This window comes from Pipistrellus hanaki (assembly GCF_964339955.1).
Source record: "Pipistrellus hanaki genome assembly, chromosome: 2".
In the NCBI taxonomy this organism is placed as follows: Eukaryota; Metazoa; Chordata; class Mammalia; order Chiroptera; family Vespertilionidae; genus Pipistrellus; species Pipistrellus hanaki.
This window is the reverse complement of record NC_140504.1, coordinates 32,389,036-32,416,380: the sequence shown is the minus strand read 5'-3', so window position 1 is coordinate 32,416,380 and position 27,345 is coordinate 32,389,036. Positions and strand designations below refer to the sequence as shown.

The following is a 27,345-nucleotide window of genomic DNA, read 5'->3' as shown; positions in this document are numbered from 1 at the left end:
GGCATGAAAATGGTTTCTAAGTAATATTTAACATATTCTACAAAGATTGCTCAAATACTAAAATGCTAGTTTATCCTATAGTGTCTGTGCCAGTATATTCTAGATCATAGCCTGACTAAACCCCAGTGCAAGAAAGGCCTAGGACTTCAAACTAATTCATCTTATTCTCCAATTAATATTATGCCTGCCCACAATCTTTGTTCAAGTCATTGGAAAGAATGACAAAAAAAAAATGACTAATCATGGTAAATGTTCAAAGAAACATCTTTGATGTAGAATTAAACAAAAATGGAAGTATTTTAGAGAAGAGCAATGTTTCTCTGACAAGTGAATAGCTTGGCTATTCATGCTATTGAACTTTGTGCCATTTTTCATTTCCATAGCATCAGTTTTATCGTGTCAGTTTTTTCTTGGCATTTCTATTTCAGTACGGTTTGCTTTGCTTTGGCCTATTAACACTTTCACTTAAATTGGCACCAATCTTTCCCAGACTGCAATGGTATTTAATAGAATATCACAATAAAAGGTAACAGAAGTAAAGGGCATAATTTTAAAATATACAGGTATGGGCAAAAGTAGTTTTGCAGTTGTTCCTATGGAAATAATACAACCACAAATAAATGAAAAAACAAGAAAAAAATTGTTTTGCATGCTCTCAACTATAAACCCACGTTTCCCTACTCCTGTATATTTTTAACAATCCTGGGAATGCCAGCCATTCTCTAAATATTCAAAAATATTTACTGTATCTGGATCAGACACGTTTTATGCTACATGTATACAAACTCCCAAGCAAACGTTACTATTAAGATATACCTTTAGATTAACTAAATTTCATATAAATTGTTTAATTTAGGATGTTGCACAACTAACTCTGAAAATGAGTGATGAGATATAGTGTAGACTCCAGAAAGGGGCTTACTATTTAAAGGTTTTGTTTTTTTAAAAAATATATTTTACTGATTTTTTTACAGAGAGGAGGAGAGAGGGATAGAGAGCTAGAAATGTCGATGAGAGAGAAACATTGACCAGCTGCCTCTTGCACACCCCCTACCGGGGATGTGCCTGCAACAGATTGACCTGAATCGAACCTGGGACCTTTTAGTCCGCAGGCCAACGCTCTACCACTGAGCCAAACCGGTTTCGGCAGGGGCTTACTCTTTATGGTCTTCATGGAATACTGGGCATCTCAGAGAAGGCAGCTGCCATTCACTCTCTTAATATGAATGCTTGTCAATCTACTGAGGATTAATCAGCAAACCTGGTGGTGAAATACTTGGAGGAGGAAAGACAAAAATCTGCCCTTAATTCCCCAGGCAATACCCTCGATGGGCAAATATTTTTGCTTCATTCACTCATAGGGCACCTATTGGAGAACCTGCATTGCACCAGGTACTGATTTAGATTCCAGGAAATCATCAGTGAATAAAACAAACAAGGACCCCTCCAAGTCCTCATGTGCCTTACCTTCTAGAGGCTGACAATTCAGATGGTCAATAAAACAGTGATACAGAATGTTCTAAGTGCTTTGGTAGTGCAGGATAAGGGCTGGGTGGTAGTACATGGGAGGGCTGTGGGTTAGAAGTTTAAATAAGCTACACAAAGAAGTTCTCTCTATGAATGACCTTGACTGCAGCAGAGGGGAGCAAAGGGGAGAATAGCAGGAGCTGGGGTCAGTTAGTTAGAAGATTAGATTCTGTAGGGCCTTATAGGCCATTCTGAGATCTTTGGCTTTTACAGAGTAAGATAAGAAGCAGAGCATGGTATTTCTGAGTTGGGATTTAAGAAAAACTGTGGTTGATTTTCTCAGAACAGACTGTGAGGGTGAGGGGGCAGCGGTGGAGCAGTTAGAAGGCTATTGAAATATCTTTGATGGGGCAAGCGTGGAGACAGAAAAGGCAGTGATATAGGGTTGGATTCTGGCTATCTCTTGGCAGTAGAACCAAGAGGATTTCCTAATGAAATGTGTTAGCAGTATGAGACAAAGAGAGGAATAAAGGATGACGCACACATTTTTGGCCTAAACAACTGGGTAGGAGGTAAGATGTCCAAGGTCAAAGGAGGGATACCTTGCAACTATTGACAAGTAAAACAAGTTTGGTGAAGTAACTTTGTATTATGACACATTATTTGTAATCCAGTCCCTAAGAGAACTCTGCCATATCTACACATTTCCATTCTATAGAGAGCTCCAGTGACGCCTCATTGTAGGCAAACTACGAATTGTAGCTCCAGAGATGGAAGGCACCTTTGCACATATCGCCCAAAGTTGCCAAAGCAGAGATCGAAAGGATAGATGTGGACTTTGAAAACCATAGCCTTCCTATGTCCACTAGCCTGTTCCTCTCAACATAGGACACCAGTATTTGAATTAATGATCAACAGCAACCTAATCTTGAAAGACTCAATGCATCCCTTTGAGGTGATTTTAAAGGTAAACAGCACTGCAATGCTAGCCTTGAAGATAACTGAGTTGAGATTAATTGCAGTTATAAAGAAAAAGAGATATAAGTAAGGAAATTAGGCATTTGATTATTGAATTCCTTGAAAGCAAGAGCTAGAAAAAGGAGGAAAGAGAATTAATGAAGAAGCCTGGAAAGAAGACATTTAAAAGGGACTAGAAGAAAATAAAGTCAGTGAAAGAAAAAGAGCCAAAAAGAGAAATTAATTCAGATTGAATTTGTTTTATGCCTGACATGTAGCTCACTGTGCTAATGCTTTTAGAAGAATGATTGACTATCTTCAGCATGTCTCCAAAGATTGCCAATATGTATTTTCAATAGAATAAGGTATAATTATTATGACACTGAAGTTGGGAGTACATATTCTATTTTTTTTCAATAATTTTTTTTATTAAATTATCTGTGTACATATTTTAACATTGGCCCTCCCCTCCCATACATACCCTCCCTCCCCAGAGTTTTGTGTCCATTGGTTGTACTTATATGCATGTATACAAGTCCTTCGGTTGATCTCTTATCTCCCCCAGATCTCCCTACCCTCCCGGCTGTAATTTGACAGTCTGCTTGTTGCTTTACTGTCTTTATATCTGTCTTTTGGTTCATCAGTTTATAATGTTCTTTAATATCCATAAATGAGTGAGGTCATGTGGTATTTCTCTTTCATTGACTGGCTTATTTCACTCAGCATGATGTTCTCTAGTTCTATCCAGGTTGCTGCAAATGATGAAAAAAAAAAAAAAAAAAGGAGTACATATTCTAAATAGCACAGCGACTTGGTCTATAAATGTTTTTCTCAGCTAGTGTCTCTTCCTAGGAAGGTTTATTTTTAAAGGAATTATGTTGTGTACTAATAAAAATCTGATTTCTCGCTCAGATATGCTTATTTTAAGGAATAATGCCCGGATGCAGTTAACTCACACAACCTGTTGGGCCCATATCCAAAAGATGTCACTGGAATAAAAGAGAAGTTTATAAATAAAATTCAATCCCTTACACGTGGTAAAATGCTTTTAAAAATTAAAAAAAAAAGTTTCAGAAAATAACTAAAAGTATTACATGCCGATCTCAAAAAGTAATGTTCAATCTCTACTTAGGCTTTCCTCATGAAATTCCCTAAGACCCATACTAGAATCTCATCAGATAAATTATGAGTCTGATCTACATATAGTGTTTAATTTTTAGGCTGAAATGAATCAGTAATCTCCAAAATTCTAATGTTAGTAAAAATATAGATATGAATATCTTACTTTTAAGAAGTAGTGAATCTATAAAGAACAACTATCTTTTTGAATATGATGAAAAGATCTTTTGAGAATTTTCCAACAGATCACATGACAACTTACATAGCACTCAAAGAGATTTTCTCAAATGGAGCTGAAAGTATTGCTATAATTAGGGGTCTTCAAGACACTGACAGGTTAAAGACTATACCAGACCACGGCTTTCTTTGCCAGCTGTATAAATGTCCAGAGTTACTTAAAAAAAGTTTTTGGCTACATAAACTCTATATATGAAGACTATGGTTACATATTTGAAGGTAAAAATTTTTGTGATTTTATCTTTTGAGATATATTTGGTGACTGGAAATTGAATACTGAACAGCAGCCTCTTGAAAACTTTAGATTTAAGAAGCCTCCTGAGCAAACTGAAGAATTCACTGAATATAAAATTATTGCAAATTTTAATATATTTTATTGATTTTTTACAGAGAGGAAGGGAGAGAGATAGAGAGCCAGAAACGTCGATGAGAGTGAAACATTGACCAGCTGCCTCCTGCACCCCCCCCCCCCCCCCCCACCGGGGATGTGCCTGCAACCAACGTACATGCCCCTGACCGGAATCGAACCTGGGACCTTTCAGTCCACAGACCGACGCTCTATCACTGAGCCAAACCAGTTTCGGCAAATTATTGCAATTTTAACAGACTTAGAATCTAATGATTGCTTTAACATTCATGCAGAGACTTTATAGATATTGGCTAATACGTGTCTTTAGATAAGTCTATTTTAGTTTCTGCAATTCTTCCTTATTGAAAAGCTAATAACTTTTAAAAATTTTCCCCAACCGTATTAGCCTGAGAACTATAATAGAGATTGTACATCTCTAAAACACGAGAAGGGAACTTTTAAGGGTAATTTTTTTTTAAGGATTTACCCTGGAAAGCTAATGAACACTTTATAAGTTGCTTAGTGAGCTCTAGCTGCCACCAACTGCGGTCACCTGTGTGAGATTAGTAAGGCGAAAGCAAGGCGGCTCCTGCTGCATGTGCTTCACTAGGATTGCCACAGAGGTGTTGGCTGGTACTGCCTCCTGGGAGAAGAGCCATGCTCGGTGGCTTTGTGGCCTTCACTATGAAGGTTGTGAGGCATATTTCCCTTCATATTATCACTGAGGCAATGTTGTCTTACAGGCAGTAACTGAAGCGATAACTTTGAGCTCACCAAGAGGGTCCCAGGGTCAGGGAAGAAGCTTCTTGATTCCCAAGCTTTCTGATTTCAAGGAAGCAGTATCCTTGGAAGGCTTCTGGGTCCATGCTGTTCTATGAATCACGCCTGGAAGACCTAAAAGTGGCTCTTGAAGCCCTTTCTAAGACTCTGTAACAACTAATTCCATAGCAAAAACTTTAATATATATAATATACATATATATATTATATATAATATAATATATCTAATATAATATTATATATAATATATATTATATATATTATCAATATATATATTCCTCTCTATAGAGGAATCTATATATTCCTCTCTATAGAGAGGAAGAGAGAGGGGGAGAGAGATAGAAACATCAATGATAAGATAGAATCATTGATTGGCTGCCACCTGCATGCCCCCTACTAGGGATCGAGCCCCCAACTGGGGCATATGCTCTTGACCAGAACTGAATCTGGGACCTCTCAGTATGCAGGCCAATGCTCTATCCATTGATCCAAACTGGCTAGCACAAAAAACTCACTTCACAGAGAGTTACTTCTGTTACCTGCAGCTCTCTAATGACGGGTACCAACCTAGTTGAAAAAGGCAGAGGTATGTACAAATGCATATACTATGTATATGTACAAATATGATATGCACTGTTAGCAGTAAGGTAAACACTTTAATCAATATATAAATGTTCAAAAAAGATCTGGTTAAAAAATGGCAATATAGCTAAATAATACATTATTTATTTAGAAAAAAATTCAAACCTACAGAAATGTTGAAAGTATATTACAATGGATCTTATCTAATAAAAGAGAAACATGCAAATTGGCCATACATCTGCTATGCCCACAAGCCACACCCATCAGCCAAACAGAAGTTAGTATGCAAATTAAACCAGTAAATATGGTAATGGACACAGACTTGAGCAAGCAAGAAGCTTGGGTTTCCCCTGGCAATGGAGGAAGCTAAGCTTTCCAACCACCCTGGTCAACCCTGGCCTCTGTTCAAGGCTACAAAGTTTCAATCAATAGTAGAAGATAAATAAATCCCAGATACCAGGGTCTCTGCTTGGGTCACTGAGGGGTGTGGCTGGTGTGCAAATCAGCACAAGCCTCTTGCCCAGGCCACCCCATGCCCCAAGGGAACTCACACCCTGATTCGGGACACCATTCAGGGCAAACGAGCTACCCCCCACCAGTGCACTGGGGCTCTAACCTATCTAATAAGAAGTAATATGCAGATTGACCATCACTCCAATGCACAAGATGGCTGCCCCCCTGTGGTCAAAGATGGCTTCCCCCAGGTGGATACAAGATGGCTGCTATAAGATGGCCAGTAGGGTAGAGCACTTGGGAGGGACCAGGACTGAAGAGAGGGCAGTTGGGGGCTATCGAGTCTTCAGGGGAGGGCAGTTTAGGGTTGACCAGGCTGTCAGAGCAGGGAAGTTTGGGGCAACTGGGCCTTTAGGAGAGAGCAGTTGGGGGGGACCAGGCCTTTAAGGGAGGGCAGTTTGGGTGACCAGCCTGCAGTAGAGGGCAGTTATGGACAAGCAGGCTGGCAGGGGTGTGGTTAGGGGCTGATCAGGATAGCAGGCAGAAGTGGTTAGGGGTAATCAGGAAGGCAGGCAGGCAAGCAAGCAGTTGGGAGCCAGCAGTCCTAGATTGTGAGAGGGATATTCAACTTCACATTTAGGCCTGATCCTACTGAAATTGGGCCAGGTTGGAGAGGGTGCAGGCTGGGCTGAGGGACACACCCCTCCATGCATGAATTTTGTGCACCAGGCCTCTAATTATATTATATTTTATCTAGATTTGCTCCTGTGCCAATAATACTGTAGCATATACTTTAAAAATGTAAACTCTTTATAACATATGAAGAGTGGGAAATGCAGATCACTGTATCCTTTTAGTAACAATATATTTACATGCATCATATAAAAATATCATTTATTTTTATAGTAAGATTAAAAATGATTACTTATATTTTTATTTTTGCCCATGTGTAGTTTATAATTCTCAGGGAGCCATTAGTAATGCACACAATTCTTTTATCTAAATTACTATTTGTGGGATAAAGTGAAAATGTCAATTATCTTTATGGATCTTTTTCAAGCTAGAATATGACACCTTATTTTGGGATCCTGCAATATCTTACTATTTCCTGAACCTCTGATCTAGTTTCATGTCTATTTCTGTTTTACATTTAGGCTGCTGCCACCTTTTTTATAGTTAGCATTGATTGTCACAGATAAATCGCTGGATTCAGGGTGAGATGGTTATCATATCTGAATGTCTATAACTATCACTATGTCTTGCAAAAACAGTTTAGTCACATCAACACTGAACCTAAAATTGTCAAGGTCTCATATTCACCAACTGTTATTATAATGGCTTATAGATTCAGAGCCAGGAATTGTAAAGCACAACACAGATAAACAACAAATATGAAAGCTAATAACCTAGAAATCAGAAAAGCTTGGAAAACCAATTGCAAGCTTTCTTATACATTATGAATCTAAACAAACAAACACAATGAATAAACATACAAATATGTAAAGGATGGATTGAGGAGTAAATTGTTATAAAAATAAAGATAGTCACAATCAACCATCCACAAAAAGGTTTGATCCCAATTCACAACATCTGTACAGAATTTAAGCTCCTTCAGATAATCCTTCCTAATTAAGAATTCTTTTTTGGGCTGAATTGATGTGATTTTTCTATTCTTTGCAGATATACAGAAAATTGCCTAATGGCCTTTAGGAGGATTGTTGTTTCAGGGTTAACACAGCTTAATTTCTTCTGCTGTTCAATTTATTTTTTATCACCCTTGTCTTAAAATTATAATTTCACAACTAAAAATATAGTTAACAGTAGTAACTGTGGAGAGATTAGTGTCAAGTTGTAGGACACTGAAAGCTATACATTTGCAGGGGAAATCTCAGATCAAAGGGAAGGGATAACCAGTGCCTTAGAGTCTTATCAGCACTTCATATATAGAGAGAGGTGTGTTTCTAACAAAGTATGCAAATTGGAGATCTTGCCATTAAGAGAAATCCATTTTCCAAGTGAAGAGATTCAACACTTATTTATGTTTATATAAAATTTCCAAGTTTTACATTACAGCTGCATTTCTGTGGCCATTCTCATAAGATAGCTATAGGAAAAGGTTCCAGAATACAACAGGTTTGAGAAAGATTACATGTTTTATTTACCTCTTTCTGATAATATATTAAGGTATAACCATAAATTATTCTGTTAAAGAACCAAGGGAACTATTCAAATCCAAAATATGAACACAAACACAAAATTGTTTGATTAGGATACCACTTAAAAACAAACAAAGAAACCACAATTTATAAATTAAGCACATGGTAATAAATAGTACAATTACCCCAAGTAACTTGAATACCACAAGTAACTTGAAATCAGTGATTCTGTTTTGTTAAGCATAACATCATATCTATTTAACCTAATTTCATTACTCATAAAAGTTCTACAAAAAATGTCATATGTCATAGGGCAAAACTTTACTCTTGAGGTTGCTATGTAGATGATTAATTATAATAGTGGTAGGTTTTTAACCAAAACATATTAAAGATCAGGTGTGGGGGGGGAGACAACTCATAAGAGTAGATTTAACTATATATATATATATATATATATATATATATATATATATATATATATATATATATATATAATCATCACCCAAGGATATTTTTCCATTAATTTTTAGAGAGAGTGGAAGAGAGAGAGGACAGAGAGAAATATTGATGTGAGAGAAACACATCTATTGCTTGCCTTTTGCACGTGACCTTACCAGGGCCTGGGCTGGAGAGGAGCTTGTAATTGAGGTACCTGTCCTTGACTGGAATTGAACCCCGGATCCTTAGGTCCACAGACCAATACTCTTATCTATTGAGCCAAACCAGCTAGGCTTAATTTTTTTAATGACAAAATATATTGTACTACATTAATAGTGCTAATTAGGTGAAACAATTTTATCTAATTTGCCAACAATGGTGATTTACTACTATTAGTCCTGAGTAAGTGGTCAGTTTTTGAGTCCTATAGAGGACTGGTGTCTGATATACTAGTCAAAATACCACACATAAGCCCAATTGTGTGCTCAGTGGTTGAGCATCCACCTATGAACCAGGAGGTCACAGTTCCCATTATTCTCTCTCATTACTGATGTTTCTATCTCTCTCCCTCTCAACTTCCTCTCTGAAATCAATAAAATTATGTCTTTTAAAAATGTCACAGAGAAAAACTAAATTAGATAAGGCCATTTTAAGAATGTAACATTGAGTTTGTGTATTAGTCCAACTAAGTTAATATCTCAAATTGTTTAAATTGCTTTTAGACTATATATAGTTCAAATATTTAAGTCAGCTGCCTTCTGAAATTTAGGGTTTTAACCAAATTCTCACAAAAACTACCTTTAATATCTAGATTTAAATAAAAATAAATTTATAAATTCTCAGTGTATACTGAACAGGAAACTTTGTAAAATAGTAATAAACTAGAGGGATTGCTTAGTTTTAAGACAAAGCAAAGCCTTGTAAACCTAAGAGATAGATAAACCTGCCAATAGAATAAAATTTTAAATATGGAGTTTATCGAAGTGGTAAATTAGTGGAAGAAGGGGCTTTAAATCAGAGTATTAGTCTTTATGTTCACTTCGGTTGACTACTAGCAATTGATGCAGCAGAAAGGAAGATTAGTAAAATGCCCTGAAAATAATGCACTATGAAAAAAAAAAATCAGCTCTAACCGATTTGGCTTAGTGGATAGAGCATCAACCTGTGGACTGGAAGGCCCCAGATTTGATTCAGGTCAAGGGCATATACCTTGGTTGCAGGCACATCACCAGTAGTGAATGTGCAGGAGGCAGCTGATTAGTGTTTCTCTCTCATTAATGTTTCTAACTCTTTATCCCTCTCCCTTCCTCTCTGTAAAAAAAAAAAAAAAATCAATAAAATATATTTTTTTAAAAAAGAAAAAAAAATCACAGTGAACAGAAAATTACAGAGAATTTCTCATCTTAAAAAAATTAAACAAAGCAAAATAGCAAAACAAAAACTATATCATCTATCATGGAAGACAAATAAGGAGAAGAATGTTTCAAAGCCAGCTTTCCTTTTGTATTTTATAGCAAGCAGAATAGAATTTAAACTTTGTTTTGGTTCTTTGTAATTAAAATGATCAACTATAGCAAGAAAGAAAAGAAGACTATTTTCTTTCTACAACCCTACCTTCTATACTCTTTCAATCTGCATTTTGAATAAGACTATGGACTAGATGTCCTCCCAAAATTCAGAGGTTGAAGTCTAACCATCATAGTGGCTCTATTTGCAAACAGGGCTTTTAAAATGAAAAAATAAAAAAAATAGGTTGCCCTAGCTGGTTTGGCTCAGTGGATAGAAAATTGGCCTGTAGACTGAAAGATCCTGGGTTCAATTCAAGTCAAGGGCACACGCCAGGTTCAATCCCCAGTAAGGGATGTGTAGGAGGCAGTTGTTCTCTCTCATCATTGATGTTTCTATCTCTCTGCCCCTCTCACTTCCTCTCTTAAATAAATAAAATATATTTAAAAACAAAGCAAAATATATTTAAATGATATCATAAGGTTAGGGCCCTAATGTAATACAACTGATTTCCTTACAAGAGGCAGAGATACCAGGAATGAGTGTGCACAGAGAAGAAGGCCATGTGAGGACACAATGAGAAGGTGGCTATCTGCCATTCAGGCCGCAAGAGAAATCCATGCTACCTGCATCTTATCTTCACCTTCCAGCTTCCAGACTTGTGAGAAAATAAAGTTTTGTTCTTTACGTCACATAGTCGGTGATATTTTATTATCAATGTCTTAGATGACTAGTGATGCCTTTCTTAAAATTTATAAATATAAGATCAAGTGTATAAATATAAGATCAAGAAAAAATGTTAACATGTTAATTAATAACTGATTTGAAATCTAGGCTTCTGATAACTCAAGAATTTGAACTAATGAGCCTTTAGGGCTAAACTATGTCACAGGTTTTCTATATACCTTCTATAAAATAAAGGCATGGTCTGGCAGAATAAAAACCAGCACTATAACAGGCAGTCAGTAGCAGTTGTACAAGTACTGTGACACACGGTATATAACAGTGGGAGTTTGGAAGCGAGCAGAAGCATACATTGCTGTCCTTGATTTGAACTAGAAAATGAAGTTCAGTTTATGTGATTTGAGATGATGCTTTGGTAGATCACTAAGAGGAGTTGTTTTATATGACTAAAGAATTCTACTTTGAAAAGACTGGTGGTTAAATTTCTTCAAGGTCAACAGTACATTCATGCTTTTTTTTTCAATCTACAATGCAGAATTCTAAATTAAACCAAACACACTGTCTCTTTTTCAAATTTCTGTATAGAACATATCATACTTGCCCCTATATTTGAGCTCTTTATGCATGTCTTATGTTCATGGTAAAATATAAGTTCCAAGGCATTTCACATGCTTATTGTGTGCTTACATATTTAAAGTAATGTTATACAGAGTTGGATTGTCTATAAAAATTTATTATACAATAGAGCTTTGCAACAGTTGGGGTGTTCACAGTGAAGTGATACTGTAGTAGAATTATGGGCTTAATATTCTAACTCATGTAGTAGAAATGAGATATATGTAGTATATTTTTTGGTGAAGAGTTCCTAGTATATGGAAAAATAAAACGTATTTTTTAACACACTATAAAACAAATATATCTTTGCTAACATTTTAGAGTTTAAAAAGAAAACTGTTTGTCCTGTAGACAGTTTTACAATATTGATGCAACTGTTCAGTTTTGATCAAGTTTGCCAGCTTCTGTCAGGTGATGCAAAAGCAACATTTAAGGAAACTATAGTTAGATTGACTACTTTCATATGTACGAATGCTTCGGGCTTCCCTAAAATAACCTCTTAGGAATCCCATCACTATTTATTTGAGATGTACAGAGCACTGGGTAATATATGGATGATCAAATTCTGTATTTCTAAGGGCAAAATCAATACATTCTGTGATGTATGAAAGATGATTTTTAAAAATAAAGGTAGAATGGCAACATATAGAGAAATATGTGTGTGTTTGTATTGCATCCTAATGTTAAAAATTATTTTGGGGGATAAATCTTATTTTATCTTTTATTTCATAACTTATTTTGCTCAAAGGCAGTTGCATTTTATTAAGAGGCCACCGATCAGTCTATCCTTTATTCTACAGTTAAGAAGCAAATGAAAATTAATTTTTAGGAAAGATGTTTTATTTTTCCCCCGATTACAAAGAATCTTTATTCACTACTCATTTAGGCAACTTGCACACACCATTCAATTCTATTGAACAACCCATAGTCCCCAATGGAATGCAAAGTATATATATAGTAATCTCTCAAATGTGCATGAATTAGAATGAATAACAAAGGTTTATAATGCTCCTTAAACATAAGTACTAGATAAATTAAGTTCAACATGTTCTTAGTATTAAGATACTAGAACCAAAAAATGCTGTTTAGAAGATTCCACAAGAAAGATTAATTAAAGATTATGTTGCTACCAGTAAGAGAGTGACAAGTCCAGCCACAGACTGGAAGAGTAATTCACAATATTTAACCAACAAAAGTCTTGTATGGAGAATATATAGAGAACTCTGACATACAGATAAGAAAAATATGAACAACTCTCTTTTAAGAATAAGCAAAAAGTTTAAATAGACCTTCACAGAAGAAGATACCCAAATCGCCAATGAGCGTATGCATATGAAAGCAGGTACTTACTATTATTAATAAACAGAGGAATTAAAATTAAACCCCCAAATGATACCACCATATACCTCTAAGAATAGTCATACTAAATGTCGGTGATGACAGGAAACATACATTGATGGTAAGAGTGTAATTGGTACAAGCACTTTGGAGAATCTTTGACAGTATCTACAAAAGTTAAACATGTGCCCGCACTATGATCTAGCAATTCTACAACTAGATAAATAAATACCCAAGAAAAATTAGTAAGCCTATTCCACCAGTGCACAAGAATAAGGGAGAAGGCAAGTCTGGGTGGAGGTAGGCACAATTTGGGAGAATAGGAGCCATCTACAATAGTGTCAAAAATGAAAAGTTTAAATTAAAAATATCAGGAAATGTTAAGTTATGGAGAAAACAGAAGTTTTGCCTAATAGTTTCATAACAAGCAGTTCATCTTACCTCTGCTACCAGTTGCTGAAGAGATGGTGAAGCTACAGAATATAGACTTGAGTTACCCCTTATGGGACTATGGAGACTAACATAAGCCACAACATTTTTCTGCAGAACCTTCCTGAAATCCTGAAATGAAAAAAAAAAAAAAAATCTCTCTCTAACATAAATAAAAATAACATTTTATTTAATCAGTTACTTATTAAATACTAAGCACGTTCTACTTAAAATCAGAACATTGTACAAGTTCTTTGTTGGCAATTTCATACTATTTATTGAGAGCACACAGTCATAAAATGATTTTGAATAAATGTGATGGTTTAAACACAACAATTTATTAACATATTTTAAATATGTCTTGAGTCAAATTTTAAGATAGTATGTTTTTAAATGGTTAACATGAGATTCACCTCCAACATACAGAATGAAATTTCTGGTCAAGTGAGGGCATTTAATTTTATAGTCTTTGAATTAGAGAATAGGCAAGAAAAAACTACATCAATGATTAATAAACCAATCCATTCTGTGAACCGATGAGTTACTTTTTGCACAAAGTGGTTGTTTATTCTGAAAAAATTGGAGCTTAATACAATTGTACCCCTGCACATATTAACTGAAATAAAACCTGATATATTTCATGCACATTAGTAGCATAAAATTATTCAAATAGAATAGCTTTCTCATTTCTCTGCTAAATCCCAAAATTTGATGACCAATAATTATCTCTTACTAGGTAGATAAAAAGTCCCTCTGATATTTATCTCCTCTTCTTGAACAAATATTTAATAGATAATTACAGTGGTGGCAGTTCTATTGAAACATTCTAAAAAAACATCCTAAAAATTGTATTATTTCATGTCTTAGAAACATATATTTATTCTTCCAACACTATCAGATAAAAGACTACAAAGACTTGTAATATCTATGGAATCTATGTAACTCCCATTTTATGTTGAAAATTCAGCTATATCTCTGTAAGAGGGATGAAAAGACAATTAATTTAAAATTAATAAGTATTTTAAAGAAAAATAAATGCTGCCCTAACTGGTTTGGCTCAGTGGATACAATATTGACCTGCAGACTAAGGGGTCCCAGGTTTGATTCCAATCAAGGGCATGTACCTTGGTTGTGGGCACATCCTCAGTAGGAGGTGTGAAGGAGGCAGCTGATCTATGTTTCTCTTTCATCGATATTCCTAACTCTCTATCCCTCTCTTTTCCTCTCTGTAAAAATAAAATATATTAGAAAAAGAAAAATAAATGCTAAATTTTAACTCAGATATTCAGCTTTATACATAATATTTTTAAATGCCCAGTGTTGCAAAGTACTTCAGAAAAATAGCTGTTTTCACACTGGCCCATAGATACTGTCTATAAGTTAGTCCAGTGGTTGGCAAACTCATTAGTCAACAGAGCCAAATATCAACAGTACAACGATTGAAATTTCTTTTGAGAGCCAAATTTGTTAAACTTCTTTTAATGCCACTTATTCAAAATAGACTCGCCCAAGCCATGGTATTTTGTGTAAGAGCCACACTCAAGGGGCCAAAGAGCTGCATGTGGCTCATGAGCCCATATATGATGTTCAAATAAATTCAAGGATTTTTTTGCAATTCACTTTCTAATGCAGAGGGTTCAAGATATTTAAGTTAGGAACTACTAATTTTAGGTAGATAAACCTGCTTTGAGAAAATATACATAGCTCAGAAATATACATATTACTTTAGGATTAACATATATTTACTGTGAATGTTACTAGATAGATATCAAGAAGGCTGTATAATATAGTAGAGCAAATACTTAGAATTTAAAAAGAATCTTTAAGACATTATCTAAACTGTGCCTTATTATTATAATAAAATTAAGCATTCTTTTATGTCTGATAAATATATTCTGAATTAAGTCAGCTCAGATCACAAATACATTCCCTAGATTGTTTTTCCTCACTTACCTCTAGTCTTAAAATAAGTAACATGAACTAGAATTTTGGGAAGTTGTTTTAGCTATTACATTTTCATTTTACTAAAAAATTGTCAATTTAATAAGGTCCTTTGAGCAATGGAGTTTATTCATTCAAACTAGATTTTTTGAAGATGGAACAAGCATTTACTCCATTAAATTACATATGGAAAAACAATGTAATTTGTAAATCTTGGTAAATTTTACATTGTACATTTTTTCTCAATTTTAACAAGTTCTCTGTCCTTTAAATTAAAAAAAAAATACAACAACAACACATACTTGCTATTTTCTTTTATATACCTTTTATATATTTTCTTTGGAGGTATATATATATATATATATATATATATATATATATATATATATTTCTCCCTCTCTTATATATATTTCTCCCTCTCTCTCTGTCTTTTGAGTGCTTAAATTAAAAATAAAATAAAATAAACAATAGAATTCCCCATTAGATATTTAGAATTTTTTTTCTAAAGCTGAGGTAGTGAATAAACTAAAAAGGTTTTATTTTTCCTAGCTACAACTTTATAGATTTTTTAAAATAAATGTTTCCATTGCACCGTTTTTAAAAAACTCTAACAGTAAATAAACTAAGTTTTACAATGTTCTCATTATTGCAAATATGGCATCAATCCAAGTATCAGCTGTCATATTCTATTAAAAACAGCACAACTATGAGACACAGACATAGAAGCATTTGACATTAAATATTCCAGTTGTTTTCTAATCATGACCCATTCATTTGATCAAAGGCTCTTTAAGGCAGGTAGCTAAGTATTTGTGTAGGTAGGAAAGAAGCAGGGAGATAGGTTTGGAAGAATAGAGAGAGGAAGGGGTAGAAGGAGGGAGTCGAAGAAGAAAGAAGAAAATAGACTCACTATTTTGAGTCTAGTCTCCATATTGCATCTCTAAGTTATTATATATACTAAGATTATAAACCTTTAACATAGGATAAGTTTTCCTTATTCAAGATAATGGCTAGGAAGTTTTAAAAAAAGGTTAATGGGATGTATCATTTAATCCTTTCATCTCCTATTCCTATCATCATGTCTATGGAGATATGCAATAACCAGGTAAACAGTATTGTGGTCATATTAGAGTCTGTAGATCTGGAATCAATAAGAATAGATAATAGCAGATCATAAATAATTCATTGTGGTCCAACTGTAATCACCCTTCATTCTTCTGAGTGATTTCAGCTACCTAGCAGATATGACACCCTGGTTGAAATGCACATTCTTGTCCCTGGCTTTGACAATTTTATTGATACTTGAGAGAGAGAGAGAGAGAGAGAGAGAGAGAGAGAGAGAGAGAGAGAGAGAGAGAGAGAGAGAGAAAGAGAAAAGAATGTACATTTACCTCTCCCCATTCATATGAGCCAATATTGCCAAACTCTGTTCCTCCCCAGGAACAGAAAACAATGCTGCGGTCTGGTCTCCACCCTCTCTTCACTCTTAACATCAAGGCCTGGATGAAAGCTGTGATGATGGCAGTGCTGCTGGCCCATTCTTGCCCCCGGTAACTGGATGCTGTATGATGGTGACTGCCAACTATGATATATCGGTCTGGAAATAGAAACAAGGGCCATTAAAGCAAAATATAAACCTTAACAATAAACTTAATGACATTTATATAATCCTATTGCACAACTGAGCAACAATTATGCAAAATTGTTCTAATAATTAAGACTACTTTACATTTTTCACCCCTGTCTGGATTCATACATCTGTGTATATCAAAGCAGAGGCAGCTGCTGAACCCAATTATGAACCTCAAGCCTAGATTCATATTACTGTCCTCTGTGGCATGCATATTAATTAGTGAGGTATACAAATATGCCACAATGAAACCTTTATCTAACACTTTTCCAGAATCATAGTGGGAAGTGCCCTGTAAACAATGTCTGTATGCTTAGTAAATATTAATGAACTATTAAATACATTGAGGGAGCAGTTATTTAGTAGCTTTAAATATTAAAAATGTGGTAGTTATATATGGATTTTGCAATAAGTATTTAGGGAATTAATTATAGTTTTAGCCTCTCTTCTTCCTCTGAAGAATAAAAAATCAACAACAGCCAAAGGCCAATTACTGTAAAAGTTTCCTTTTTGTATATTTTATTTTATGTAATCATACAAAATCTATTAGGTGCAGTACTAGAAAGGTCTCAATGACACATGGAGTGCCTACTTAATGTATGTTACTGACTATTGTCATTAATAAGTTAGGCTAAAGACATGCTTCCAGAGATTTTTCTCTGATTTTCTCATCAGTGACTATTATTGATACAGAGCTAAACGTATTTGCTTAGTGGGTCTACACATTTGTGTACAATGATTTCTTCATTGAGTATCATCGCATTGGGAAAAGTCTCATAGCTTGATGCTTACGTGTGCAGACACTGAGTCCTGCATACATGGGTCTGAAGCCAGGCTATTCAACTTACTAGTTGTGTAACTGTAGAAAGTTACCTTAATCATTCTATGTATTAATTTCTTCAACCATAAAATGGGAATAAAAATAGGACTTGCATCACTCACTTGTTTGGAGGTTTAAGGGAACTACTATTTGTAAAGCCCTTTGAACAGTGACTGATACATGATAAGTAGTACACATGTGTAGAATAAATGAATCACCAGTTGATTCATGGTATCAAAGGGCTACCTCATGGGAAACATCACTGAATGAAGCTGTTTTAGATTCCACACTGATATTGGACCCAGCAATGTCTTTGATCTGCCAACATTCCATCTAAATTTAATTAATAGTATACATATTGTGTCTGCAAGTATTAGAACCCTGGGAATTTATTCCCTCATTTTCCAGATATGTGTGAAAGTTCTATTTGAATTGTATGTTGTAAATAAGAATCTAAAAATCTTAATAATGACTGATCATTGTTTCTAATTTTTAGAGTCATTACAATTGTGTGATATTTTGTTTAGGATTTAAAGAAGATCTTAGAAGCTTTACTGATATGCATGGAAGTATACTACTGGTAAACTGATTAAATTTTTTTTTCTATATTGAATCTTTATAAGTAAAGTTTTTGGTTTTTCAATAATAACTTGCAAATGCAGTGATATTGGCAAATACAGAGGTGGACAAAAATAGGTTTACAGTTATTCATATGGAAAAAAGACATGGAGGTTATGATTATTACAATGGCTTTATTAACCCTCTGATTTGCATATTTACAACTGTAAACCAATTTTTGCCAATCCTTGTAGTTCTAGTGCTTCAATTAAATATCCTTGTGATGGGAATTTGTTAAAATTCAGTGGTAAAAATTTTCAAGTATATGTATATCTTTTGTTATTGAGCAGAAATTGTTCAACATTTCTACTATAAGTAAAGCAGAGGAAATACATATATCCCATTAATTTTGTAAGAGTTGGTTGGCAAGAAACTAAAGGAATATAAAACTTGATCTCAGAAATCTCTGGGTTAGCAACTATAGGGTCAATTTGACTAAAGTCATAGAGAAGACTTGTCCAAGGAAAACTAGAGTAAATGCCCCAAACAAATTAATAGAAGTGGCACAAGTGTACTAAAAAGACTGTTGCATTCCACACTCTATACTGAGCACACCAGACAGTAATAGGTGATTCAACCTCACAATGTATTTGAAAGTGTTGCTATTAATCTCTTAATACATGCAGGAATTATTTTTACTTATTTTGCCTATATATTTTAGCCCAAGATTCAATCAGCACCCTGTAATAAATGTTAAATTATATAAAATGTAACCAGGTGATCATTTTCATAAGCATCTCGAAACCTAAAGCCATGCAAACCTTAGGCAGAATTGTCAGTGGACCACGAGTCAGAGACAGAACATTGATAAATGGATAAGATTTGAAGGAAAAAGCAAACAAACAAAAAACAAACAAATAAAAAAGTTCCACATGCTGCCGAAACCGGTTTGGCTCAGTGGTAGAGCTTCGGTCTGCGGACTGAAATGTCCCGGGTTCTATTATATTCCGGTCAAGGGCATGTACATTGGCGGCTGGTCGATGTTTCTCTCTCATCGACGTTTCTGGCTCTTTATCTCTCTCCCTTCCTCTCTGTAAAAAAATCAATAAAAATATATTTTTTAAAAGTTCCACATGCCATTAAAACTTAAAATTTTTATTTCTAAGTATTTTTTAATAAAAATACCTTTGACACTGCTACAGTGAATAAAAGAAAAACAAAGAGAGAGAAGACATTGGCTTATATAGCTTACCTACACCAGGCACATGCCAGTTAAATTTTGTTTTAATTTCTTCTCTACTATGATTTACTTTTGAAGAGATATTGTAAGAAATAAAATAAAGATCCACTTTAAGGTTTCATGCTGTCCCCCTCTTAGAGTGGTATAATCTTCTGGTTACATGTAATATAGGATATTTAACTATGCTATAAATTAATATAGAGCAATTCTTTGTGATGTTTTGTGAAAATGCAGATTATAAATTCTTTACCATACTTACCTGGAGAAGTCAAACCCTTTAAATATCCAACAACATTAGTAATTGTTTTGAATGATGTGACTGTTTGAACTTGCATCTTGACCATTATTTTTTCTGAAAAAGAAAATTAAAGATGATTGTTCTTTATATTTTATGTCTTTTCTTACAACATTCTAATTTATTTACCCAATATCATCAGCAAAATAATTCTGAATAAATTTTTAATGATAACTAAACTTACACTTTTTTTGATGAATATTTATTAAACACTTTGTATAGACTGTATTTTAGGTATCTGCTATGCAATGATGACAAACATATAATTGCTAGCCTCACAGAAGTACAGAGCCAAACATAGCCAATTCTAACGTTCACATTTAGAGATACATATAATGGAGTTCAACATGAGAGCACATAGAAGACAACCTTGGGGAGATGTGGGCAACTCATATTTTTAAAGAAAGAAAATATATATCAAGATAAAACATTTCCAAAGAATTGTAGGAAATTTTCTAACATCAGAAAAAGAACATGTGGAATATAATTTAAACATTCCTGTATAATGCATACTTACAGTATCACTTTGAAAACTGTAAAGCATTACACACATTAAAAGCATTAACCTCTTAGCTATACATATTTTCAAATATTGGATTCTTCATCCCCACCTGTGTTTGTAGATCTCTCTCTTGTAGACTAAATCTTCACCAATTGCCCTGTCTCTTTGAGTTCTACTCATGCTTGACATTATTTTTTTTTATATAACAAATAAGGCAAAGACACCCATCAGGAGGAATTCCAATCACAGCTCTAAAGTGATCTCTGAAGGCTCCAGGTGTTAACATGTTAATCCTGTATTTAATGGAATCTGTAAATCAGGGGGCTTCTAGGGAGGTTCAAGGGCAGCCAGATGGTAGTGTTAGGGTGAGGTAGGATGGGGTGGGAGGCAATAACCAAACAGCTAATTCAAAAGAGACATGCGCTAGTTCTGAAAGGTCTTCCAAAGGCACCTCTGACTGCTAGCTGAAAACTGTTAGGATAAATAAATTGCTTCTTCCTTGACGGTGCCATACTAACAAGTTAAATGGAAACTCCATACATTGAATCTGTAAAAATTATCAATAAAACAAGAGCTAAAAGATCCTGAGAGAATACCTGAGGGACCCATGCATGAAGAAAAGAAATCTGCTTAGAGCATAAGAATTGTGGTTTTAATTTGAATGCTATGAATCTTAGTTTGCTTTGTATTAATACAGCTTAGCTGTTTAGAATAGCTTCAGATCTACAGAAAACTTAACGGAAAGTACAGTTCTAAATATCCTTTCCCTTTCTCCCAATTATTAATAAACATCTTTCTTTAGTATGATACATTTATTGCCTTGATAACGCAATATTCATATGTTTTTACTGAAGACCACACTCTGTTTTGTGCACTTCTATGGGTTTTGACAAAAGCATAATGACATGCATCCAACATTACAGCATAGTAATCATACACATCATACAGAATATTTAGTTTCATTGCCCAAAATGTACTTTACTTATTCATCTTTACCCTCCTCCTTCCCTCCTGAACTCTGGCAACCACTGGTCTTTTAAATGTCTCCAAATTTTTGACTTTTTAAAAATGTCATATAGTTGGACTCATATGTTTGTTTTTAATATGGGTTTAATTCTCTTTTCTAAGTCTGTTCCAAATAGCTCAGGTAAGTGAACATTTGATAAAAGAATCATTACCATACAGTTTATTATTTTTTTTTTTCCAGCTTAGCGCTGACTAGGTTGGCCCAGTGAATAGAGTGTCAGCCTGTGGACTGAAGGGTCCCAGGTTTGATTCTGGTCAAGGGCATGTACTGTGGTTGCGGGCACATCCCCAGTGGGGGGTGTGTAGGAGGCAGCTGATCAATGTTTCTCTCTCATAGATGTTTCTAACTCTCTGCCCTTCTCTCTTCCTCTCTGTAAATGAAATCAATAAAATATATTTAAAAATAAATCCAGCTTATTCTTTAGTTAGATATGGATGAAGAATTTTATCTGTTTTAAAACTGAATATTATTTTTGGGCTAATTCAGCAGCAAGAAAACTTTACAATTCATACAAATGTACATGTACAATTAATACAAAAGTGCAATATACTGTTTGCAAATTTTCCTAACAGAGTGCTTCAAAATTTATAGTAGCCACTTTCACACATATACACTAGCTTTCATTGGGTCTCAATAATTTTTGAAATCACCAAGTTAAATATCTTTTATTATCCTCATTTAATGAATGAAGCAAATAAGAGCAAAACTGGGACTCTAACCTAGGTCTTCATATAAACAACATTTTTATCTGAAAAATAAAGCATCTCACTGTAAGACTTCAGTATTTTATTATGAGAAATGTATCATATATAAATGAATACAAATAATATAATATATAGTGATGATCCATGTCTGCGTTTAACATTTTTTTTTACTACAGTTTCTTCATCATACCCTTTCCCAATGGACAAATAACTACAGTCTGATAGATTTAGTTCTTTAATGTTGTTAATCATTTCCAGTTTTTTGTTATATAGATATAGATAGGTGGATAGATTGATAAGAAGATAGATAGATATAGGTATATATATGCATAGGCAAAAACAGACATAAAATTAAATTATTTTATAGGATATTTCATTTTATATAAATTATGTGTTTTTTGTTGTTGTTTTTGTTGTTGTTTTTTCTCTTAGCATTGTCCTATGTAATTAGAGAGGAATATGCTAATTATCCATTATTCCCTGAAGCTTAATGACCAACAGCTTAACCACCAGATCACAGATCTACAGGAGGGTGGGGCAGTGAACTATAAGCGGGCTGCAGAGAGCTATAGGAGGGACAGGGGAGGGAGGAGCTACAGGAGAGGGACAGGGAACTACTGGAGCATGGATTCGTGAGCAGGGCTACTACCCTGTTTCCCCGAAAATAAGACAGTGTCTTATATTAATTTTTTCTCTGAAAGTTGCGCTAGGTCTTATTTTCGGAGGATGTCTTATTTTCAGGGAAACACGGTAGTATTTTTCATAAAAGTAAATGGAGAACTATAGCATTAATTTTAACTGCTAAGAAGTATTTGGTTGTAGAATTATCCCAGTTTATTCCACAATTCTATTACTGAGGATTAGTGAGGTCATTTACAAATTTTCAGCATTGCATTGTTAAATAATATTTTTACATTTTTTACATTTGTGCCACACATTCTCAAATAGATAACTACAAGTAGAATTTCTGAACTATTATATAGTGTGTGTAACTTCAACTTTACTAGCTATGTAGAAAATGCTCCACAGACTTAAATCTTTACATTTTTGATATGTACAAAAATTTCATCATTTTCTTATATTGCATTGTCTTGATTATTAGTGTGGTTCAGCAATATTTTGTATGTGTATTCATAATTCCAGTTTATTCTTCAACCATTTTTCCTTAACTTGTTTATCATTTAAGTAATTTTGTATAGTTTTTAATTGGAATATTATTGCTTGTTCATTATATGTTTTATAAATATTTTTCAACCTGTGATTTTTATTTTCTTGCTAATTATTATACTTTAAAATATTAATATGTTTAAATCTGTCAATACTGAGTACTGGGGGGGGGTATTGTTTGTTTTGTTTTATGTTATGCAGGAAATTTTCTTATTCTGATGTTAGGAAAAAGTTCCTCAAATATTTTAAAAATGAATTTTCAAATTTGTGTGTTGAATCCAGACAGAATCTGTTATGAAGTAGAAACTCAACTTTACCTCTGCCCTATGGATAGCCAACTATTCTCACTTATTTTATTGAAGTATTAATTAAGCTGCTGTCATATAATGAGATCTAATTCATATATGGCTTTGTTTATAGCCTTGGTATTACATTTTATTTTAACCAGTGCCATTATTTTTAAATTAATATAACTGTATAATGAATGAAATTATGGGTCTTCTATAATGATCATCTTTATACTCATGTAATTATTATTACTCAATTTTGTGGGTTCTTATGGACCATTATTTTCATATGAACTTATATATTAGTTTGGCAAGTATCATGAAAAAGACATTTCAGGATTTTATTAAGATTGCATTAAATTAATATACCCATTTGAGAAAATTATACTGAATCTTCCAGCTATGAACATGTTATATCTCTCAATTTATTTCCGTTGCTTTTAATAAAGTTTGGTTGTTTTTTCATAAAGTTTTTATATAACTGTTATTACATTTATTTTTAGTTTCTCTGTTAATAAGTTATCTACACTATAAAGGAGAAACATGCAAATTGACCATATCTGCTACGTCCACAAGCCACGCTCACTAGCCAATTAGGAGTGAATATGCAAAGTAACCCACTAACCAAGATGGCGGAATGAGCAGGAGGCTTGGGTTGCCCTGGTGATGGAGGAGGCCAAGCTTCCCACCCATCCTAGCCCGCCCTGGCCTCCGCTCAAGGCTACAAAGTTTCAATTATATAAGATAAGTAAATCCCAGATGCTTGCTTCTAGCTGGCCCTGGCCTCCACTCAAGGAGTCACTAAAGAAAAAAAGGATGGGCTGGGAGCTTGGGTCATTGGGGGATGATCAGGCCAGGATGGGATGGCAGTTGTGGGTGATCAGGCTTGTGGGGGGTGGGGCCTATGAGAGTAAGCAGATTAGTAGGGGGGCCAGTTGGGGTCTTTTGGAAGTAATAAGGACAGCAGGGGGGCAGTTTGGAGTGAGCAGGCCAGCGGGGTGGCAGTTGGGGGTGAGCAGGCCAATGGGGAGGGAAAGTGGGGGTGAGCAGGACAGCAGGGGGTGGGGAAACTTGGGGTGAGCAGGCTGGCGGGGGGGGGGGGGTATAATTGGGGGTGAGCAGGCCAGCGGGAAGAGTGTTTAGGGGCAATCAGGCAGGCAGGAAGGCATGTGAGTGGCTGGAGCCAGCAGTCTCGGATTGTGAGAGGGATCCCCAACTGCCAGTTTAGGCCCAATTCCTGTAAACCAGCAGTAGAACATCCTTTGAGGGTCCCAGATTGGAGAGGGTTCAGGCTGGGCTGAGGAACACCGCCCCCCCATGCACAAATTTTGTGCACTGGGCCTCTAGTGATGTACATAATGTATTCAATTGTGTAAAAGCATGCTAATTAATTTTGCATCTTTGTCTTACAATGAGACTTTTTATTAATCTCTTATTATTCTAATACATGGTTATAGGGTTTTTATTTTCTGAGTTTCAATGTAAACAATTACTTTTTGAAAAAGGATAACTTTGTTTATTCCTTTCACATTTCCCTAGCTTTGACTGACTGTTCATATCATCTTGCCTAGGACTGCCAGTGCAGTGTAGAATGGGGCCATGGGAACAGCATTCTTTGGTCCTTGCTTTGTGTTTTTCACTTTAAAAATGTTTCCAAGATATTATTATTTTTAAAAAGATGTTTTCTATATTTTTCTGAAATTTTTCTTTATCAGATTAGAAAGATAATTGCTATTCTTACTTTGCTAAGAGGTTTGCTTATAAAGCATTGTTGAATAACATTTTGAAATAATTGTAAGATTTTTCACTTTATATTGTGAAATAAAATGCATATAAATAAAATGATCAATCAGTCATATATATGTCAGATTGATCATTTCACCTCTCATTTGTTCTTTCCTTATTTTGATATCTGTATTATACAATTTCACAAATTTTTGTTGTTAATTCTCACTTGAGGATTTTTTTTATTGATTTTTAGGAAGAGTGGAAGAGAGAAAAAAAGACAGAGAGAAACACTGATGTGAGAGGAACACATCGATTGGTTGTCTCCTGCATGATTCTTGACCAGGGCCCTTGCAACCAAGGCAAGTGCCCTTGACCTGAATTGAACCCAGGACCCATTGGTCTGCAGGTCGAGTATCTATCCCCTGAGCCAAACTGTCTAGGGCAATCTCACAAATATTTAGAAATCTTTGCTCCTTTTCATAGATTCTGTAAAAGTTTATATAGCAGGAGCAAACATTCATTTTACAAAATAGTGCTAGGATTCATGCATAAAACTATTTGACCCTGATTACCTTCTGTGAAAAGGGGCAGGGAGGATTGCTGTATATTTTTATAATTTTATTTAATTTCATTAATATTTGTAAGCAAATATTATTAATAAAATTGTTATAATACATTCAGATTTTAATATTTTTATTCTAAATTAATTTTCATTTAGTTGTTCATTCTATTCTTATGCTTTAAAAAATCACTGCCATTTAATGCCATTTTTTCATCTTTTTTATTTCTAATATTAACTAATTTATGCCTTTTTTCCTTCATCACTTTTGCTAAAAGTAAATTAATTAATTTATCAATATTCCCAAAGAACACATTTTGGAGTTAGTAAGTAATCATTATTATTATTTCTTTATGCTATTTTGTTTTACTTATTGGCATTGGTAAATTTTACTTAAATATATTATCTTATTTTTACTTAACTTCTTAAGTTAAATGATTAGCTCATTACCTTTCATTCCTCTTTCTCTCTCTCTCTCTCTCTCTCTCTCTCTCTCTCTCTATATATATATATATATATATATATATATATATATTGAGTTGAGTGGCCATATTAATATGTGTTCAGAGATCAAATAATATGGCCACTCAGTGTATATACTAATAATATATATATATATATATATATATATTCACATACATATGCATTTACAAATATTCTATGTAGCAATAGTACATTAATTTTGATCTATGGTATTATCTTATGATTCCAAATTTTAAATTTCTATTGAAATTTTTTCTACCTATGTATTAAGGTAATTTTTAAAATATTCAAATATAATGTATGTTACTGTTTTTATACTGATGTCTAACTTAATTATATATAAAAAACAAGGCATGTATGCTACTGATACTTTGGTATTAGTTGAAATTCATTTTCTGACTTTATAGGCAATTACATCTGATAAATAGAAAATAAATAATTTTATAAATGGTCCCATATCATTCATGTGTGTTCCTTGTAATATGGCTGCATATTTCCATATATATTATATGTCCAGTAGATCAAGCTTGAAAAATGTGTGGCTATAACTTTATTAATTATTTTATGTATTTCCCCTGTTAAATTATTGATACATGTTAAAATGTCTCATGTAATGTTGTCAATTTATCTTAGCCATACTATAAAATTTATTTTCAGTTTTCCAACTAGTTTCTTGCATACAATTTAAAATTGCTATGGTTTTCTTATTTCTATAAAAGCATAAATTTTTTTCTTCATATTTTCTCTATTTCAATATTTCTCTACAGTCCTCCCCCACCCTTTGATATTAATATAATTACTCAGCCTTTCTTTGGCTTAGTGTTTCTCTGATACATATTTTCCCAGCATTACATTTACTTTTGCCAGGCATCCCAGGAACATATATGGATTAGAGACAATTTTTATGAGAATTTCTTGGCTGGGATTTTCTATACTACAGTGGTAATACAAATGGTGAGCCAGGAAGTTTGATTTCTAAATGCAGATTTAATTTTTTTTCTCCACCCAGAATTCAGACAGAAGAAAGCATTTCTCCAACAGTGGGTTGATTTCTTTCCAGCCTTCCCACTTTCACCCCATGGTTTTGATTTTATATAGGAACTAGTGGCCCGGTACACGAAATCTGTGCATGGGGGGGGGGGTGTCCCTCAGCCCAGTCTGCACCCTCTCCAATATGGGACCCCCTCAGGAGATGTCCAATTGGCAGTCGCCCATCCCTCTCACAATCCAGGACCACTGGCTCCTAACTGCTCACCTGCCTGCCTGCCTGATCACCACTAACCGCTCTGCCTGCA

At 34.3% G+C, this 27,345-nt stretch overlaps 1 protein-coding gene across 4 annotated transcripts in view; it reads right to left on the bottom strand.

Annotated features, from left to right (window-relative positions):
• NAALADL2 (N-acetylated alpha-linked acidic dipeptidase like 2) overlaps window positions 1-27,345 on the bottom strand; it is a 1,087,185-nt gene that overhangs the window by 257,377 nt on the left and 802,463 nt on the right. For all 4 annotated transcript variants that reach the window (XM_084874166.1, XM_084874168.1, XM_084874169.1 and 1 more), the window contains 3 exons: window positions 19,558-19,650; window positions 16,442-16,647; window positions 13,122-13,241 (listed from right to left, as the gene is read on the bottom strand). In XM_084874166.1, coding sequence (XP_084730292.1) covers window positions 13,122-13,241; window positions 16,442-16,647; window positions 19,558-19,650 — 419 coding nt within the window. The remainder of the gene's footprint in view (window positions 1-13,121; window positions 13,242-16,441; window positions 16,648-19,557; window positions 19,651-27,345) is intronic.